The sequence below is a fragment of the Mobula birostris genome, chromosome 8 (genome assembly GCF_030028105.1).
Source record: "Mobula birostris isolate sMobBir1 chromosome 8, sMobBir1.hap1, whole genome shotgun sequence".
NCBI classification, from domain to species: domain Eukaryota; kingdom Metazoa; phylum Chordata; class Chondrichthyes; order Myliobatiformes; family Myliobatidae; genus Mobula; species Mobula birostris.
This window is the reverse complement of record NC_092377.1, coordinates 15,640,283-15,660,708: the sequence shown is the minus strand read 5'-3', so window position 1 is coordinate 15,660,708 and position 20,426 is coordinate 15,640,283. Positions and strand designations below refer to the sequence as shown.

The following is a 20,426-nucleotide window of genomic DNA, read 5'->3' as shown; positions in this document are numbered from 1 at the left end:
CAGTTTTTTCAGATTCTTTTAAGTCAGGTAGGTTACCACAATCTTTTTACGAAGCTTCTATTTCACTTATCCTTAAAAAGAATAAGAATCCAACTGAATGTTCTTCATATAGACCAATTTCTTTACTTAATGTTGATGCTAAAATTTTATCTAAAGTTCTGGCCTGTAGGATGGAAAATATCTTACCAGCTATCATTTCTGATAGCAGACTGGTTTTATTAAAAATTGATATTCTCATTTTAATATTCATTGATTATTAAATGTTATTTATTCTCCTTCTAAGGAGATATCGGAGTGTGTGATATCCTTAGATGCTGAGAAGGCTTTTGATCGGGTTGAATGGCATTATTTATTTAAAATTTTAGAAAAATTTAATTTTGGGTCCAACTCTATTCAATGGATTAAACTACTGTATTTATCCCCTTTTGTTTGGGTTCTTACTAATTCTCAGAATTCTAAACCATTTAAACTTCAACATGGAACCAGACAAGGTTGCCCTTTGAGTCCTTTGCTCTTTGACCCGGCTTTAGAACCTTTAGCTATTGCTTTTCGAGAATCTAATGATATCACTGGTATTTTACACAAGGATACTATCCATGAAGTTTCACTTTATGTAGATGATTTATTGCTTTACATTTCTAATGTCGATACTTCATTACCTTCTGTGCTTTCTTGTTTTAGTCAATTTTCTGGATACAAACTGAACCTACACAAGAGTGAATTTTTTCCTTTGAATAATTTGCCATTAACTGATATTAACCTTCCTTTTAACATTGTAAGAAACCAATTCACTTATTTGGGTGTAACAATTACTAAGAATTACAGATACTCATTTAAAGAAAATTTTCTTACTTTATTAAATTATATAAGAACATTATCAAATTGGTCGCCCCTTTTGTTATCATTGATTGGTGGAATTAATTATATTAAAATGAATGTTTTACCTAAATTTATATACCTCTTTCAGGCATTACCCGTTTTTATTCCTTAGTCCTTTTTTGACTCTCTGGACTCTATTTTATCCTCCTACATATGGAAAAATAAACGTCCTCAACTGAATAAAGTCCATCTCCAGAAAGTTAAATAGAATGGAGGTTTAGCTTTACCAAATTTTAGGTTTTATTACTGGGCAGCTAATATATGGAATCTCACATTTTGGTTATACTATATTAACCACAAGGACTGTCCTGGGTGGGTTTCTTTAGAAGCTAACTTGGTTAATAAATTTTCTATTATCTCCCTATTGGGATCTTCACTTCCTTTATCCTTAAGTAAGGTAACTGAAAATGTGGTAGTCAAACATACTTTAAGGATTTGGATATAATTTAGAAAACACTTTGTTTTATTGAGATTCTCCCTTTCTAGTCCCATTTTTTAAAAATTATTTTTTTAAACCTTCTATAACTGATGTAGTCTTTAAGCAATGGGAAGGATTGGGCATTACATGTTTCTGGGATCTGTTTGTGGGAGAAAGTCTTTGTTTGTTTGAACAATTGTCAACCAAACATAGTTTACCAAAAACCCATTTTCTCGGTACTTACAAATTAGAGATTTTCTGCGATCTCAATTATATACATTTCCTAATAGACCTGATAAGAACATATTAGATGAAATTCTTAATATGAAACCATTCTATAATGGTTCAATATCCAATATTTATGATATGTTGTTGGGAATGAGAAATGATTCTTTAGGCAAGATTAAAAATCTTTGGGAACAAGATTTACAGACCTCAATTTCTGAAGAAACATGGAATGAGATTTTTAAATTGGTTAATACTTTATCACTATGTGCTCATCATTCCCTCCTATAATTTAAAGTGGTTCATAGGGCTTATATGACCAAGGATGTTATCTTGTTTTTATAGGGATATATCTCCCTACTGTGATATGTGTAACAATGGAGAAGCTTCACTTATTCATATGTTTTGGACGTGTCCAAGTCTTGAAAAATATTGGAAGGAAGTATTCCAAACTTTTTCTGTACTCTTTAAAGTAAATTTTAAGCCTAATCCTTTGACTGGCCTTTTTGGCATTGTTGGAAGGAAAGATATCATTTTGAAGACATCTAATCTGCACATTCTGGCTTTTATCTCTCTCATGGCTAGAAGGGCGCTTTTGTTTAAATGGAAGAATGTTGTTCAGCCTAATCATGCTCAGTGGTTACGGGATGTTATGGTATGCCTAAGTTTAGAAAAGTTTCATTGTTCAATTTCTGAATCTAACCAAGATTTTCAAAATTTGTGGGGGCCGTTTTTAAATTATTTTCATAATCTTTGACTTCTTGTTAAAGTACAGAAGTTGGTTAATAGTATATTTTATTATCTGATAAGTTTCTTTTTTCTTTCCCCCCAAACAACTTCGACTTTGGTAGTGGGTGTAGATCTTTTTTTTAAATAAAATTGTTTATATTCTAATACACAAATTAATCTAATCCATATGAACATAGAGTAAGGAGTTCATTAATGTGATTCAATTTACTGTATCTGGTATTATTATATTTTGTCTTTTGTTTTATAATATGTATTCTCTTGAACTCTGTATTCTTCTATATAGAAATCAATAAAAATAGTGAAAAAGAAGAAATTGGCAACACAGGTAGGTAGGGTCATAAAGAAAGCTTTTGGCACTTTGGCCTTGGATCAAGGTATTGCGTATAGGAGATGGGATGTTGAAGTTGTATAAGGCACTGGTGAGGCCTAATTTCTAATATTGTGTGCCGTTTTAGTCACCTACCTGCAGGAGAGATGTAAACAAGGTTGTAAGAGTGCAGAGAAAATCTAAGGATGTTGCTGGGTTTAGATGACCTGAGTTATAAGGAAAGATTGAATAGATTAGGACAATGCTTTAGAATGTAGAAGATTGAGAGGAGTTTTGATAGAGGTATTTTCTTTAAAAATATGTATTTAAAAAAAATGAGGGGTATAGATAGGATACATGTAACCAGGCTTTTTCCACTGAGCTTATGGGACAAAAACTAGAGGTGGTGGGTTTAGAGTGAATGGTGGAAAGTTTCAGGGGAACATGAGGAGAAGCTCCTTCACTCAGAGGGTTATGAGATGTGGAATGAGCTGCCAGTGTAAGTGCAAACAAGCTCTATCAATGTTTAAGAGAAGTTTGGATAGACACATGGATGGTAGGGGAATGGAGAGCTATGGTCCTGGTGCAGATTGTTGAAACTAGGCAGTTTAAATGGTTTCAGCATGGACTAGATGGGCCAAAGAGCCTGTTTCTTTGTTGTACTTCTGTCTCTATCTGTTTTGGTACAAAATTATTTCTCACCAGTAAATTAATAATTTGCCTTATCATTATTTGTAAGGAGCATGGAATGAGCAAGTTATTTGCTGAATGAGCTCTTTATGCTTCTAAGGCACATGACGGGTTCTGTTTGCTGCAGTTCATTAGTGAGAGATAGTTCCAGGAATCCTAGATCTTTTAATGTATAAAGTCAGTCATTAGTGAGAGATCCACAAGGCTATAAACGTATACAAGAAAGAAATGGGGAAGCTCTCTGCACATTGGCGAATGTAGCATTTTACTGTAGTATGCATTCTTGCCCTCTGCTGCATTTAGTTATCATTGAATTGATTTAACTATTTTACTTTGGTTATTTCCAGTTTCAGAGATGCATTTTGTGGTTGATGTTTTTGTTTGAGCAGATTCAATCACCACCTCAATGCCCTTGGAAATGTTATGGTATTGTGTAATAAATTGAAATGGAATTTATAAATAAAATTTTCCAGTTATTAAAATCAAATTGTCTCAGTGAAAACTTGTGAAAATAAGCCTGAGATCTGAACTCACTTTAAAATTTGGAATAAACTGGTACATCACAACTAAATTTGTGTGGCATAAACTGATTTTGTAACTGTTCTGACAAGAACTTAATAAGTAACATCTGTTTGCAGCTAAAATTCTTGCATGATTTGATAAGAGAAAGGGGATATTCATTGTATTAAATGTTTCCTTTTTTCATGATTTGTTTATATAATGGATCACTGAAACTTCATTGGGAGATTTGAAATGTTATTTGAGCTTAATACTTAATTAATTAACAGTAGCAACTAAGTAATTTTAAAAAAATCTTCTGACACAATGCTGGAAGCACTTGCCAAGTCAGCCAGTGCCAATGAGAGAGAGGTGAAATTTCAGCTCAATGATTCTTTATCAGAATTGAAAAAGGGAGGGGGGAAATGAACAAAATCCTTATTACAATTGCAAACAAATGTTGGCAGGTGGAAACCAAGCCTTCAACTATATCTGAAGGTATTCAAGGATCAATTTCATTTGCCATTTACATTTGCATGTATTAGGAATTTTGCTGTCATGTGTTGGCTTCACATGCAACAAAAATAGGAAAATTCAACTATTGTAAAGAATTGTATAAAATAAAGTTGGAGATGATCTACAGATATGGAATAAAACCACAACCTTGTCATGGCTTGGCGGCTTGTGCTTCAGTGACCCGGAGAGCTATGTATGTTGGCTGGAGTTGGGGTTTTATGCTTTGGCTCTTAGTAGGGTCACCCATGTCAAACAGGTCAAAGGGTAGAGGCCAGACTAAGACCAGTCCATCAGTCCTCTAGGTCTGGAGTCCAGATCAGGGCTAACAACCCTGACTGGTAAAGCAAACTAGTTACAGAAACAGCAAAGGAGAATCCTTTTCCACTTGGGTGGCCAAGGACGGACAGATAGAGGAACCTTCATTGCTGCCCTGAATGCCAGAGGGTAATGTGCCATTGTGATGGAAACAAGGTTGTTAAAAAAGCTTTAGATCCTTGGCTCTGAACTCCACAGGGCTTCAATTGACCATCTTTTGAGTGAGATGAATTTCTTAACCATTCGGAAACTATAACAATAGTCATAGTACTGAAGGTTCTTGGTCCAAAACGTCGACTCTTCATTTCCATTGATGCTGCCTGACCTGCTGAGTTTCTTGAGCATTTTATGTGTGTTGCTTTTTTGGATGTCCAGCATCTGCAGAATTTGTGTTTATGATTAGCCCAAAATGTTTTGGGTTAAAACATGTTGACAATTGTTCTATAATTCAATAGCCATTCCCGAGAATAATTCATCTCTCCACCTAAATGCAACTTGCACAACAGGCCATCATTCACTTATTTTAGACAATAGAGCAAAAGGGCTGACTGGGTTAATGCTTCTAATGCCACAGTGCCAGATTTGGGGCCCCAAAAATTGAAAGTATAGAACCAACAGTCCCATTGATTGTACAATCACTCTCCACTGATTGTACTCCAAATGAGTAGGGTCCCCACACTATTGGCCCCAATCCTTGGCCGGTTGGACAAAACTCTGACCCACTGAACCTGGTATTGGTAATGTTTTACATTGTCAATAGAGGTGATTTTTGACAAACAGAAAAGGGATGTTAAAATCTCCAGCCAGGCTAAACGTTGCCAGAGGCTGAAAATGTAGTTTCTTTAGCTACTTAGATTTTCAGAATGCCTTTGAAAAGATGCTGCACATGAGACTGCTTGATAAATTAAGAGCCCATGGTGTTACAGGAAAGAAACTAGCATGGATAGAGCATTAGCTGATTAGCAGGAAGGGAAGAGTGGGATTAAAGGGAGCCTTTCCTGGTTGGCTGCTGGTGACTTGTAGTGTCCCACTGGGGTGAGTGTTGAGACAGTTTCTTTCCATGTTTACATTTCAATGATTTGGATGATGACTTTATGGCCAGGTTTGCGGATGATATGAAGATAGGTGGAGGGGCAGGTAATTTTGAAGAAGCAAAGAGGCTACAGAAGGACTTGGATTAGGAGAATGGGCAAAGAAGTGGTAGATGGAATAGTGTCAGAAAGTGTATGGTCATGCACTTTGGTAGAAAAAATAAGTAACTTCAAAATGGAGAGAAAATTCAAAAATCTGAGGTGCAAAGGGACTTGTGCAGTGTTCCCTAGAAGTTAATTTGCAGGTTGAGTTGGTGCTGAGGAAGGCAAATATAGCATTTATTTCGAGAGGACTAGAATATACAAGTAAGGATGTAATGTTAAGGCTTTATGTACTGGTGAGGACTCACTTGCAGTATTGTGAGGAGTTTTGGGCCCCTTATTTAAGCAAAGATGTGCTGACTTCAGAGAGGGTTCAAAGGAAGTTAACAAAAATGATTCTAGGATTGATTTCCCTAGGGGTTCCTTTACCTTAAACTTTCTAACCAATTCCAGTTCATTGCACAATGTCCATTCCAGAATATCTGATCCCCTGGTAGGGTCAACTATGATCTGTTCTAAAAATCCATCTCATAGGTGTTTTAGAAATCCCCCCCCCCGCCCCCCCCCCCCGATCCAGCACCATTTTCCAAATTACCTGCATATTGAAATCCCCCATGACCACTGGAACATTGCCCTTTTGATATGCATTTTCTATCTCCTGTTGTAATTTGTAGACCACATCTTTCCTGCTGCTTGGGTGACTGTACATAACTCCCATCAGTGTCTTTTTACCCTTGCAGTTCCTTGGCTCTATCCATGATTCAACATGTTGTGGTCCTATGTTACCTCTTTCTAATGATTTGATTTCATTTTTTACCGGCAGAGTCACCCTACTCCTTCTGCCTACCTGCCTGTCCTTTCGACACAAAGATCATCATTTTATGTTGAGCTCCCAGCTAAATTCTTTCAGCCACAATTCAGTGATGTCTATATCATACATGCTGATTTAAATTGTGCTATATTCATCTACCTTATTCCGTATACTGCAAGCATTCAAATATAACACCTTCATTCCTGTAAAACTTTTCAGTTTTTTTCTGCGGCTTATGTTGGAATTCATCTTGTTAATTGCAATTTTTCCTTATCAGCCTCTCCTGCTAGCAGTCTCACTACACATTGCCTCGGTTTGTAAACTCACTACCTCACCGTCAGCACTATCACTCCAATTCCCATCCCCCTGCCAAATTTGTTTAAACCCCCCCCCCACCCGAACGGCTCTAGTAAACCTACCCACAAGGATAATGGTCCCCCCCTGGATTCAGGTGTAACGTGCCCCTTTTGTACAGGTCATACCTTCCCCAGACAAGATCCATAAATCTGAACCCCTGCTCCCTGCACCGGTTCCTCAGCTACACATTCATCTGCGAATTCATCCTATTCTTGCCCTCACTGGTGTGGCACAGGCAGGAATCCAGAGATTACTCCCCTGGAGGTCCTGCTTTTCAGCTTTCTACTTTGCTCCCTAAAATCTCTTCTCAAGACTCCTTACCTTTCCTACCTATATCATTGGTGCCAATATGAACTAAGACTTCTGGCTGCTCATCCTCCCCTTTTAGAATGCCATGCACAAATCTTAGACATCCCCGACCCTGGTACCTGGGAGGCAACATACTATTCGGGTGTCTCTGTCACGGTCTCCATTTCTCCTATCAACACTGCAGTCCTCTTCACCTCTCTTCTCTTCTGAGCCACAGCGTCAGACTCAGTGGGAGGGAAGGGTTAGATTGATCTTAGAGTAACTTTAAAGGTTGCCACATCATGGACTGAAGGGCCTGTACTGTGTTGTTCTATAGTCTGAGCTGGTTTCCATCTATTTCAAATTTCCTTTTTTTTAAGAAAAGGCATATTATCCCACTCATAGTTGCTATTCCAAATATTGTCAAGTTACTTTAAATTAAGTGGCTTCCTTTGCCCCAACTGGTCCATGCCACCCAAGATGCTTCATCCCATTTGCCAGCATTTGGCCCATAGCCTTTTAAACCTTTCAAATACATGTACCTGTCCTGTCCAACTCTTTAGTTGTTCTTGTACCTGCTTCAAACACAGCTTATGGATGCTCATTCAATGTGTTTGTTAACAACAAAAAAAGCTATTAAATCTTTCCACCCACACCTTAACCCTATGCCTCCTAGTCCTTGATTCCCAACACCGTGTGGGAGAGGGGTGAGTCTCTGCATTTAACCTACGTACCTCATGATTTCATATACTTCTATGGTTGCCCCTGTCTCATATGCTCCAAAGCACTGGCAATATTCTTATAAATCTCCTTTTTTCCTGTTTTCTTTCAGTTTAATCTTTCCTACAGCAGAGTGATCAAAACTGAATACATTCTCCAAGTGTGACTTCACCACCATCCTATCTGACTGCACTATTACCACACATTATGCCCTGCCTTATGAAGGCCAATATACCCAAAGTCTTTACCACCCTGTCTATCCCAACAGCTCCTACAGGACTCTTCTCCACACGTAAGGAGTGGAACCAGAGGGCAGATCTTGACCCACAACTACAGTTCCCCAGAGAAATCACCAACACATCTCTTCACCCAGATGTAGCACTATGGTCCATGGCCGCGAAGCCACTCCTTCTCGTTGAGTTAACCATCCCATGGGAGGAAGGAATGGTGGCTGCCCACAATCAGAAGAGGCTGAAGTACTTGGGCGTGGCAGCTGGCTGGAGGACCATCATCTACCCTGGGGAAGTAGGATGCCGGACTTTGACGGTGCATTGACAACAGAGTTACTCTGGAACATGGCAGTGACTGGAGTGAGACTCAGCAGAGTGGTGGCTGAGGAGGCCGAAAAGGGCAGGTTTTGGCTGTGGCTGAGGAAGGAGGACAAATTGGGGGACTGATGAAAACCAGGGGGTGGAAGGGAGGCCAGTGCTCTGCCACCACTAGGTGTACCAGGGCTAAGGGAGTGAAACATTAATAAATGGTGGTCACTGGCTCATGCCACTGCAGCCGACCCAAGGGCACTGTTGGAGCTGTGCCAAGTAGGATACACCTTCCTGTAAATCTCATTGTAATTCTACTTTCAGAAAATCATGTACTTGTACTCAAAGGCCCTTCAGTCTTAATCTAATGTTCATTGTTAATAGTAACAATTACCGGTGCATGAAGCTGCTTTGCATAATGTTTTACTGGTAAGGTTGCAGGACCTGCCTATCTGGTCAGACTTGCATGAGTAGGAATAAAGCATGACCCAACATGATAAACCTTTAAATGGGGGGGGGGGGGGCGGGAACCAGCAGGCTGGCCAGCATCTGTGGAAGAAATAGTTAATGTTTTAGATTGATGTACATTTCTGAAATATTAACTGTTTTCCTTTCCAGAGATGCTCCCTGAGCTGAGTTTTTCCAGTATTTTCTGTTTTACTTATCTTAAAAAAAATCCAAATCCATGTTTAAGTATATTGAACAGAGAGGTAACTGAGAACCCATTTTTGAAGGCAGAGGTGTGCAAGTTTCCTAATAGTCTAGCAGATACAGAAATTAAATGCAAGCCTGATAGGAATAAAGAAATTGTAGAAGAGCAAAAAGTTTGCATGAATATCAGATAAGGGCAACATTTGAGGAAAACCCCGCAACATTTTATTAAGGAAAAGATGGGGACAAAGGAGAGCCTACTGGAGACCAAAGTGATGATCTGTGAGCTGGAGGATGTGGGCGGTCTAAAATGAAAACTTATTTACATAACTTGGAGAATTTAGAGAAGGTGTCAGTGACATTTTGGAACCAGCTGCGCTTTTTAAAAAAAAAATAAAAGGCACAAATGTCTTGGTTATAAGGCAGGAAAGTCCCTGGTGTGAATGTATGGGAGGTAAGGGAGGAGATTGGCAATATGTTTAAAAAAAATTCTGATCACAAATGAGATGTGAGTCAAATAGAGGACTGCAATATGGTTCCTATATTCAAGAATATCAGAAATATATGCCAGTTAATGTAGGCCTGGCTCTAGTACTGTTGGTAGATAAGTTACTTGGGTTGTGAAGTAAGAGAAATCAGTAAGATGAACAATCTTTCAAAGTGTAAGATTAATCAAGGATAGTCGGTGTCTGAAACTGGCTTGAAACTGAGAGGGAGTTGCACCTTTTGTGATTGTAATTCAGATTGTATTTGTGATTGGATCTCTTGCTGTTATATTAATCATTTGGATGTGAATGTAATTGTGACACCAGCAGATGAGATTTCTAATTGGGGGGGGGAAATCAAGAAATTATGGGCTAATTAGTTTAAATCCAGTGGATTTCTGAGAGAGAGATATCAGGCAAACAGCAAGGGCTTATTTAGAGTCATAGAGAAACAGGGCCTTTGATCCATCCAGTCCATGCCAAAACAATTAAACTGCCTACTCCCATTGACCTTCACTGGGACAATCACCCTCCGCTCCCTGACTTTCCATGTACCTATCCAAACTTCACCTAAACATTGAAATCAAGCTCCCATGCACTACTTGTGTTGGCAGCTCATTCTACACTCTCTCAGCCCTCTAGATTAAAAAAAAGTTTCCCCACAGGTTCCCCTTAAACTTTTCACCTTTCACCCTTAACCCATGATCTCTTCAGTGCCCTACTGTTCACTGTGTAAGATCTACCCTGGTTGGTCATACTGAAGTGTAAAACCTCATACTTGTCTGTATTAAATTCCATCTACCTTTTTTTCAGCCTGTTTTAAAGCTTTTAAACCATTTAAAAAGCTTCTCTCTAAAGCACTTGGTTTTCTTTTTAAGAGAGTGTGAGCTCTGCTGTTAGACCACCAGAGTCTAACAGTAGAAATGTTAAAGGTTTTCTTCAGCACGAAACAGTAGGGTTACACTTAAGATCACAGTCTTGCACAAAAAAATGTGCACATTGCCTCGTACTTTATATTGGCACTCCCTCTTTTGTGTCACTGGTTTACTGGTTTAGAGTTTCATTTAGGGATTAGTCACTTTTAAGTAGTGTACGTGTGACTTATGTAGCTTAGAGTCTCACATGCATGTCTCAGTTTATTACTGCCTTGCTCTCTGTAGTAGATCAATCTTTTCAGATCCCATGTGTATTTCCCAGCCAACTCTTCATTAGGTGCATGACAACAGAATCATGATAGGAATTAATATTAACCCTATCATGGAATAAAGGCAGTGTATTTGATGTGGTCTTCATGGATTTTAGGTTTTATGATGCCTCCCACGTGGACAGTTGATCAAAATGATAAAGTCCAGACAGTTGATCAAAATGATAAAGTCCAGGGAAATTAGATTAAGAATTAGCTTGCTATCAAGAGGGAAAGGACAATGGCAGCTTGGTATTTATGACTGGAAAGGTATTGCCAATCAGGGCCACAGGACTGTTTCTTTGAGGGGTATGTATATACAGTATGTGGTGTGTATAAAGTTTGCAAATTAAATTGTTTGACTTGAGGAATCCTTTACAAAAAAGTGGCAAAACATTTAATTCAGAGGTTGGGTAACATAGTGAGATAAAACAAGCAAAGGTTAATATGCAATAAATGGGAGGATTCAATGGTGTAGAAGAACAAAGGGATGCCAGAGTGTATTTTCAGAGGTAGCACAACATGTCCTTAAACTGTCTCAATGACCTGCTGTGCTACCCATGTTTAAACTATTAACCAAATCTTAAAATACAAGGTTGTGCTAGAAATGAATGTCGCATTGATTCTCGCATACACGTCTGGTCACCATATTACAGGAAAGATGTGATTATACTTCCAGGGTTGCTTCCTTTGCAAGAGGAAGCTGAGGGTAAACTTAAATTTAAACCCAGTAAATAAACCTCTTTCTATTGGCAGAGGAGTTGTACTGGGCATATTAAATGAAAATAATCAAAAAAATTCTCCTAAGGGTCCAGAATTCACTGCTGAAAGGGTTGCAGAGGCAGAAATCCTCAGCACTGAAGTATTTGGATGTGATCTAGAAGCATGGTAGCCAGCAGTTGGCATTAACACTATTACAGTGCCAGGGATCTGGGTTCAATTCTGCTGCTATCTGTTCAGGTGTTCTGCATGTGAGCATGTGGTTTCCTGCCACATTTCAAGAATGCGCAGATTAGTAGGGCAGGAAGAGCCTGTTGGTGTGCATGCAGTATCTCTAAATAAACAGTGATATTAAGGGCCTCAACCTAGTGCCAAAAGTGTGATTACTTTAAATATTATTCACTTTTGCAGCGACATCCTGACCTCCTACTCTGTGATCATGTGGGTTTCCCCCTACATCAAGGATATATGTTGGTAGGTTAATTGGCTGTTGTAAATCACCCCAGGTGCATAGGTGAGTGGTAGAGTCTAAGGATATTTGATGGGAACATGGGGAGAAAATAAGATGTAGGATTAAATTGGCACAGATTCAATGGCCATCCATTCACTTTCTGATGGATGTCTGATTCTATGAAATACAAGATTACATAAATGCCAGCTGAGTTGGAGCAATGGGGGTGGGGAGGTTGAATTCTCTTATCTAATTCACTGATATAATTTAAGTTGCTGCTCAGCCAGTTCTGTAAATAAAATTAAGCAAAACTTTGAGATATCCTACTCATTTCAGCAGTATCAAGTGAACATATTTCTCCTATTAACCATAGAGAATAATTCAGTATTTGACAAAGGAGTGTAAAGTTTGTAGCATTTATAGGGATTACAGACTATACAAGGATGTAATTCAATTTAGTACACCTATTTGATGTTGAGTGATACAGATCAAAGGTCAATACTAGACTTGAAACCACATCTAGTTATAAAGAAATCTCACCCAGCAGCTACTGACTGATCACTGTATGCAACCAAAATCTCCACAACTTATCCAAATTTGTTCATCTTGCATTTTTTTGGCATCAGAATGACATTTCTAAAAATAATATTCTAAAAAATATGACCAGAGCTTTGCAATTTTTTTTCCAAAGCAATTTATTTATACTGTTTGAATTTTTAAATAAACATGGAAGTTGGTATAAGCTGTAAGGCATGGAGATGAGGTGAGCAATAAACTGATGTCTAGCAAAAAATTTTTGGAAAATAAAAATATAATGAACATAGATCCATACAGTTCTAGTTTGTACACAAGATGAAAGTTTGTTTTGGGCTAAAAGAGAATGGTTGTGGTGTTGTATTCTGCACGTTATGTCACTGAACATGTTACTGTTCACTTAATCTTATCCTTGGATCTAAACAGAGCCTTCCATTGCTCATTTAAATGTAGTGGGATTTACAGACATCCCACCTCTTCTGCAAGTTCTGGGAGTCTCCCGTATATTGATAGCAGCTCCCTTACGACTGCAAATTATATACTATATCCCGGAAATTGATTTTTTTCTTTTTAAGAGTGAGCAAACAAGAGAGAGAGACAGAGACAGAGAAAGCAAGTGACAGACGTAGCGAGAGAGCATCCTGATTGGTCTCTCTTTGTGCTAAGTAGACCTATCAGTTTTCTTTGTGCGTGGGCTTTACAGTCGACCATCTACTCCACCAATGGCTGACCTTTATTTCATATTTTGAGTCAAAGAGTGAGAATCAGAAGTCATCTCATATTCAGAAGAGGCTGAAAGACCCCCAGATGAAAACATACACATGCTTTCTCCATAATGTCACACAATCTTTTGACAAATTCAATTTGATTTTTCAAAACAAGGCACCTATGCTCTTCAAGTTGGATCAGAGTGTAGAAGAGCTCCTGCATGACATAGCAAGCAGATTTATTGAGCCAAAGGTATTGAGAGAGCAGAACATTCAGGAGACAGATGTGAGCAACCCTGAAATTCACCGCCCAGATGAAGAGCTTTTTATTGGGTACCTGGCAAGGAGGCAGTTGCTAAGCGAGGAAGCACAAGAGATCCACCCTTACAAGACAAAGCAGTTCTTCAAAGATGCCAGAACATTCTATGTCAGGTGCTTTCAAAAAATCTTGGAGAAGTTCCCAATGAGAGACCAAATCTTGAAAAATCTGTCGGTGGTCAATACAGAGAGCCAAGATGAGGTGGATCCAGAGCAGATTTTGACTTTGGCAGACAGATTTCCAAATGTGATCAAGGCAGATGCAAGAGAACAGCTCCACTTGGAAGTTCTGGATTATGTCTCAACTAACCTTGAAGGACTGGTGCCAAACTACAAAAGTTTGCCAGTTGATGAGTTCTGGGGGAAGCCGTCCAAAGTAAAATCTGTGAGCACAGGGCAGTTGAGATTCAAAGAGCTCTGCCAGTTGATGAAGCTGCTTTCGGTGCTGCCAAATTCTAATTGTGATGTAGAAAGGGCATTCAGCATGGTGTGTCTCATTAAGACAGAATTCAGAAGTCAGCTGTCTCACAGAACACTTGTGAATCTGATGTCTTGCAAAATTAACAAATTCATTGACACAGACTACTATGAGGTTGAGACTTCTGGCAAAATGCTCAAATCTGCCAAGCAAGCTACATCAAACGTCCTGTATACATACACCTTTGGAGGTCGACCGGGGGGGGGGGGGGGGGGGGGGTGGAGAGTGGCAGGGGTGGGGGTGCTACCTCCCTGAAATGAGTTTTGCAGGGTGGGATGTCTGGATTTATGGAATTAAACCAGTTTCTCATTTGAAGTTCTTGTCCTGCAAGTGCTAGCAGGTAACTTGAGAGAAAACACCTAAGAATGGACAAACGAAAGTGTCAGGAACATCGAGACCATAAGACATAGGAGCAGAATTACACCATTCAGCCCATCAAGGCTGCTCCACGATTCTATCATGACTGATCCCAGATCCCACTAAATCCTATATACCTGCCTTCTCACCATATCCTTTGATGCCCTCACCAATCAGGAAACTATCAACTTCTGCCTTAAATATACGCACAGACTTGGCCTCCACTGCAGCCAGTGGCACAGCATTCCAGATTCACCATTCTCTGGCTAAAAAAATTCTTCCTTACCTCTGTTCTAATAGGTCACCCCTCAATTTTGAGGCTGTGTCCTCTAGTTCTGGATAATCCCACCATAGGAAACATCCTCTCCACATCCACCTTATCTAGTCCTTTCAACATTCAGCAGGTTTCAATGAGATCCCCTCTCCCCCGCATTCTTCTAAATTACAGAGAGTACAGCCCCAAAGCTGCCAAACACTGCTGATATGTTTACCCCTTCATTACCAGAATCATCCTCGTGAACCTCCTCTGAACTCTTTCCAACGATAACAGTATACAAAAACATGTAAAAACTCTTGAATTACAGCATCTTGGATAACTACGTGTGGTTAGCTCTCCATAATGCATAATTTTCTCATGTAACATCAATGTCATGTAGTTTGAGTACAAGTTAGTTCTGTACACACATTTTTTTTCATTCTCTTACAATCCAAATCTTGAAGGCACTCTCCTTTCATTTTCATATCCCATTCTCACCCCACACTTAGCAAATGTCCAATGTAGATGGCATGCTTAACTTTTCCAAATCATCCAATGAAGAATTTATTACTGCCTTGTGACTCTTGGGCTATCCCTAGTGGCCTTCTGGGTTTACTTCAATGAGCTTAGACCTAGTTATTTGGAGTTCCCTCCAAATCTGCTCATACTTTAATGAAGAAAGCAGTGCTTTGTTTACCATCCATTTACAGCCATGTCCAGTCCCATATCAGTACTTCTCAACTTTCCATAGCCGGGAAGACTATTAACTATTAGCAGTGTACCGACAAGATTATGTTGTAAGAGATCCTTGATGCAAATTAGCCTGAAACAAATTGTCCAAACACTGATAAAGGAAATAACGACTTGGACAAAATATGAAAGAATGCCTGGTGTCTATTTGTGGCATATAACGTACATTATTAGATTCCTTCTTTAAGCATAGGCCTTTGGAAGTAATTATGGGATTACTATATTGATATCAGATTATCTTATGAGAAAATGTACAAACTGAGCTTGTAACAGTAAGAACAAGAGAAAGAGCTGATTTTGAAACATAGATCCTGAGGGGTAGCTGTTAAGATGTTTCCTTTTGTGAAAACATCTCAAACTAGGTGTTGCTCTAAAAAAAAATGTGGTAATCTATTCAAAACAAATGAGGTGCACTTTCTTCCTCAATGGGTACTTGAAGTAGTTTTTGGATATTTTTAAAGATACAAGGTATAAATACTTACCATGCAAGGAGGGGAACGAAATGTTTCTGCAGTTATATAACAATGTGAAATTGAGATTAGTCAGATCGATCACAATCTCATTAAATGGCACAGGTTTGAGGGCCACGTGGCATGTTCCTGCTCCCAACTGTATATTCAATGGGAGGAAAAATTGAGAAAACTTCCTTTTTAACATCTAAAAGCACATTTTTGCATATTATCTTATATGTTAGAAAGATGCCACTGGCCCAGTGAGGCATTTGCCAGTCCCTGGAACATTCCTTCAAATCTTCACTTATTTCCCCTGTAACCTATTTCCACATGCATAACAACTCTCCTCCCTCCTCTACCCACACCCTCCTTGTAGAATAATTTACAGCAAAGAGCCAGCATTGTTTAACATACTACATTGAAAGAGTTTAAAGGTTGTGTATTAGATAAACTGATTTTAATATCAGCAAGTGTATTTTCCCCATTATTTTCTGTTTGTAAGAGATTAAAATCACAAATTGGTAAATGACTGAAATCATGCAAACCACTTTACAACAATTAGCTCACCTTCAAATTACTGTTCTCTGCAGTTTTGCATTTTAAATCAATGCAGTGATAAAATTACTACACTTCATACTCTGGTTGTGGACATATTTATATTTCTTGTGAACAATCCCCAAATGTCTAGCACATAATACAAAATGAACAAGTGTTTAACAATTCACAGATTAAGAATGCAGCTGCAGGTGTAGTAACCTAAGATTACAGAGCTCAAACCATAGATTTCTGAAATTTACAAAAACAGGAGGAAAATAAAACTAAATGATTTGCTTTACATACAGCACAATCTACAATAAATAAGTTATCTATCTTTAATCTATAGTCATGAACTGAACCAGCCAGTAATTCATGGCTATTTATAGTGCCTCCTATTATGCACTATGTTACAGTTAGCAACTTTATAGACATACAAGTTAAAAGTTGCTTTGTTAAAATTTAAGGCCCTTTCTGAAGCTCCTAAAAGTAATCATTCACGCTGAAGGATAAATTCACTGACATGGTTCCTCATTCAATCTGCCACTATTTTACAATATTATAATTATATCATAGGAAGGTAGACATGATTGCTCACTGTTAGCTACCAGTAACAACTTGAAAATACAAAAATAATGTATATTTACAAAGGGAGAGAAAAGCAACAAACTTAAAAGGTCAACAAAGCCAGTTTCCACACATTAAATCTTTACCATTCTTCTTTTAGTACCGGCAAACCTATTGTGAATATCTAGCACTGTGTAATTGATAGTTATAAACAAAACAATATTTGCAGGTGCTATCAAAATAGAACATAGAAATATGCAAAGGAAGCAGGACTTAAAGTGCTATGCAGTGAATAATTGTACACTATCTGCTGCAAGCATTGGTGGACAGTGCATGCATGCATTTGATAAGAGACCAGCTCTTATTTTTTTTTTGCCAAAATGTATTTCCCAGTTTTTATAATTTATAAACTAATTCTATGGGTTTCTCCATATACAAGGTCAACATTTCACATAAATTCAGTAATGATAAAAATTTACAATGATAGTGCATGCATTAATAATATTGTGCTTTGTGATGCAAACTAAATTCTACTGAGTAGGCAGTACATTGTATTCTCCTCATATTGCAGCAATAATTAAGTAACTTTTTAAACCTCTTCCTGCCAAGATTATTCAAAGATACCCAACTTAAAAACCAAGCAGCATAATCTCAATGCTTACTCTGCGGACATACATCGGCAGCAGAAGTGGAAGTCTGAGCAGACTTCTGTGACTAGATACTAGCAAGGAAAATGTCCCTGTATTAAACAGAAATCAAGTTAACCTCAACATACTAACCCAAAGTAGTCAGAATATACTAACCTGAAGAATGTTTTAACTCTGGCATGGACAGTCCCAAGCCCAGCTGTGAAAGGAGGACAGCAAACCCATCCCGTTAAAAACCCAGAGCTACAGAAATATGAACAGAAGCTCCAAAGACCTCATCCCTGGGAGAGGAAGGATCTTCACCCAGAAGATGTATGAAGTCATGTGGTGAAAGAAAAACTCACAAAGCTGATCAATCTTTGGCCCAGGATGAGGGACTCTAGCAAACTGCTGTCCCAGTAAGGGGTGTTTTATGCTGGAGAACTAACAGATGTTCAACAGGCACAACTATGAGGATTCAGTGAAGCTGGTACATTGACAGATTTACACATTAATTACAGACATCAGCAATGCTGCACTAAAGGATATAAGCACACATCCAGGATTAATTTGACCAAGTTTCTGACTTTAGATGAAATAAGCCTTTAGAGATTCTTCATCATTTGTTTATCCCTTTTCTCCCAGCATTGCTGAGCCTAGAAATTTACCATTTTGACAATGAAACATAAACCTATATCATTTCAGTGACAGCAGGTCACAAAGCAATGTCTTGAATCTTTTACTGTACCTTCTATAATAGAGAAAACAGATCTGAAAGCATCACAAAGCAGAACATTAGCACTAGAAATTTTAAACTATTTTGCCATTGTTTAAAATGAAAGAAAGTGCAAGTGAATTTAACAAACATACAGATGAAGGAGTTCCCAGGCTGCTAAATCAAGTTATAACTTGCTCATTCAAACTGACAATTATTGTCCGAATAACAACAGCAAATGAAAATTGCAAGTAATAGAAAACGATTCACCAATGTTCAATGAATACTTACTGTGACAAGATTATCTGATAAACAATATGTCCATTAAACATTAAATAACGATCTTCTCAAAAATTCATTTGTGCGACTGCATTTTGTTTGAAAGATGCAAGAGGAAATAAAATGGAGACAAGATTAACAGACAACAGTAATCAATAATAATCTGAGGGCTGTAGAAAAAGTTATAATAGAAAAGCAAACATGTAAAGTAATCTAAATTAAAATTTAGATTTTAATCTAAAAATCTCAGGAGTTGAGGAGGGGGAGAAAAGAATCAGCCACAATTGAATGGCAGAGCAGACTCGATGGGCCAATTGGCCTAATTCTGCTCCTATGTCTTATGGTCTAAATTAGTTCTGAAATCAAAACCTACAGATATGATTTTTAAAGAGCCAGATAAATCGACAAGTAAAATCAAATGCAAAATTATCAACTGTTTAAAAAATACACACACAAATCATGACACAAGAACCATTATGAATCCAAATTATTACATCCTTTAAGTGCAGAGTACCCAAAGAGGCAAATTATATAAAACTAATTTCTTCTGAAAATGATTGACAACTCTACTATTCACACAGTTTTCAAACATTACTGACCAAATTGAATATTCAGTCTTTGTGTTTCAAGCTACTAACGGTAATAATTTTAAGCTATAAATAGTTTTGTTGAGGTCTGAAGCTTCAGTATTTAAGTTCCTGTGTTCTGACATTCCACAGTCGTTACTGCACTGCAGCACAAGCATCAAGATGATTAACTGCTCATTGTGGTCCATCTGAATTTCTATTTACACCATGATTTCAATGTGCGTGCATATACTGTCATTTAAGAAAACAACAACCAGTGCTTAACCTTCACAAAGCCTTGCTGAAACTGGGTTAAGTAGAAGTCCATTTGTGATGTAAAGTCTCTGCACACAGTGGACTCCAGATCACCAAATGTGCAATAAAGTGCAGTTCCTAGGACGCTCAGAAGTACTGTGAAAATGCACAGCAGGATTAAGAGAAGGCAGGAATCTCCATTTACTTCATCTAAGTAGAAATAACAAAAAAAAAATCAGCACATTGATATTTCCAAAAGCATTCTACTTATTAAAAAAGAATTTGCAAAATACTTTTTACATTTATTAATTACATTATTTTGACAAGGCTTACAAAAAGTAGTGAATACAGCCCAGTCCTTCACAGGAAAAACCTTCGGCACCATTGAGCACATCTACAAGGAGTGCTTCCATGAGAAAGCAGAATATATCATCAAGGACACCACTATCAGGCCATGCTGGTTTTTCGTTGCTGTCATCGAGGAGGTGGTACAGGAGCCTTAGGTCCTACACCACGAGGTTCAGGAACAGCTATTACCCTTCAACCATCAGGTTTCTAAACCAACGTGGATAACTTTACTCAATACTGAACTGTTTCCAGAACCAATGGATTCACTTTTAAGGACTCAAAACTTTTTATTTTGTGTTTGCAAGTTTGTCTTTTGCACATTGGTGTCTGTCAGTCTTTGATTCTATTGTTTCCTTATTCTGTGAATGCCTGCAAGAAAATGAATCTTAGGGTAGTGAATGGTGACCTAGACGTACTTCGATAAATTTATTTTGAAATTTGAAGGTGCCACACGAGGGTGCTAAACTAGATAAGCACATACTGTATTACAGGAAAGATACCAGCTTGGATAGAAAATTGGCCTTCTGGCAGAAGGCAAGGTGTGAGGGGAGAAAAGGGGGCCTTTTCTTGTTGGCTATTAATGGTTTTCTGTTTCTACATCTTATGGTCTAATTGTATTCAGGAAAACAAGATAGGTTTTGTGGGATGGAAGTTATGAAAGCAACAGTAATGCCAAGTGAGCATCTGTCAGACTTGTAAGTGAATAAAAAACAGACAGCTTTTCCAGAGTACATTTATCATAAAATGT

The 20,426-nt window shown here is 38.1% G+C and overlaps 1 protein-coding gene across 7 annotated transcripts in view; it reads right to left on the bottom strand.

Moving 5' to 3' along the window:
- Window positions 1–16,425: 16,425 nt before the first annotated feature.
- The window catches only part of cnsta (consortin, connexin sorting protein a), a 112,254-nt gene continuing 108,253 nt past the window's right edge, over window positions 16,426–20,426 (bottom strand). For all 7 annotated transcript variants that reach the window (XM_072264819.1, XM_072264818.1, XM_072264822.1 and 4 more), the window contains one exon: window positions 16,426–19,540. In XM_072264819.1, coding sequence (XP_072120920.1) covers window positions 19,335–19,540 — 206 coding nt within the window. In that variant the 3' untranslated portion in view covers window positions 16,426–19,334. The remainder of the gene's footprint in view (window positions 19,541–20,426) is intronic.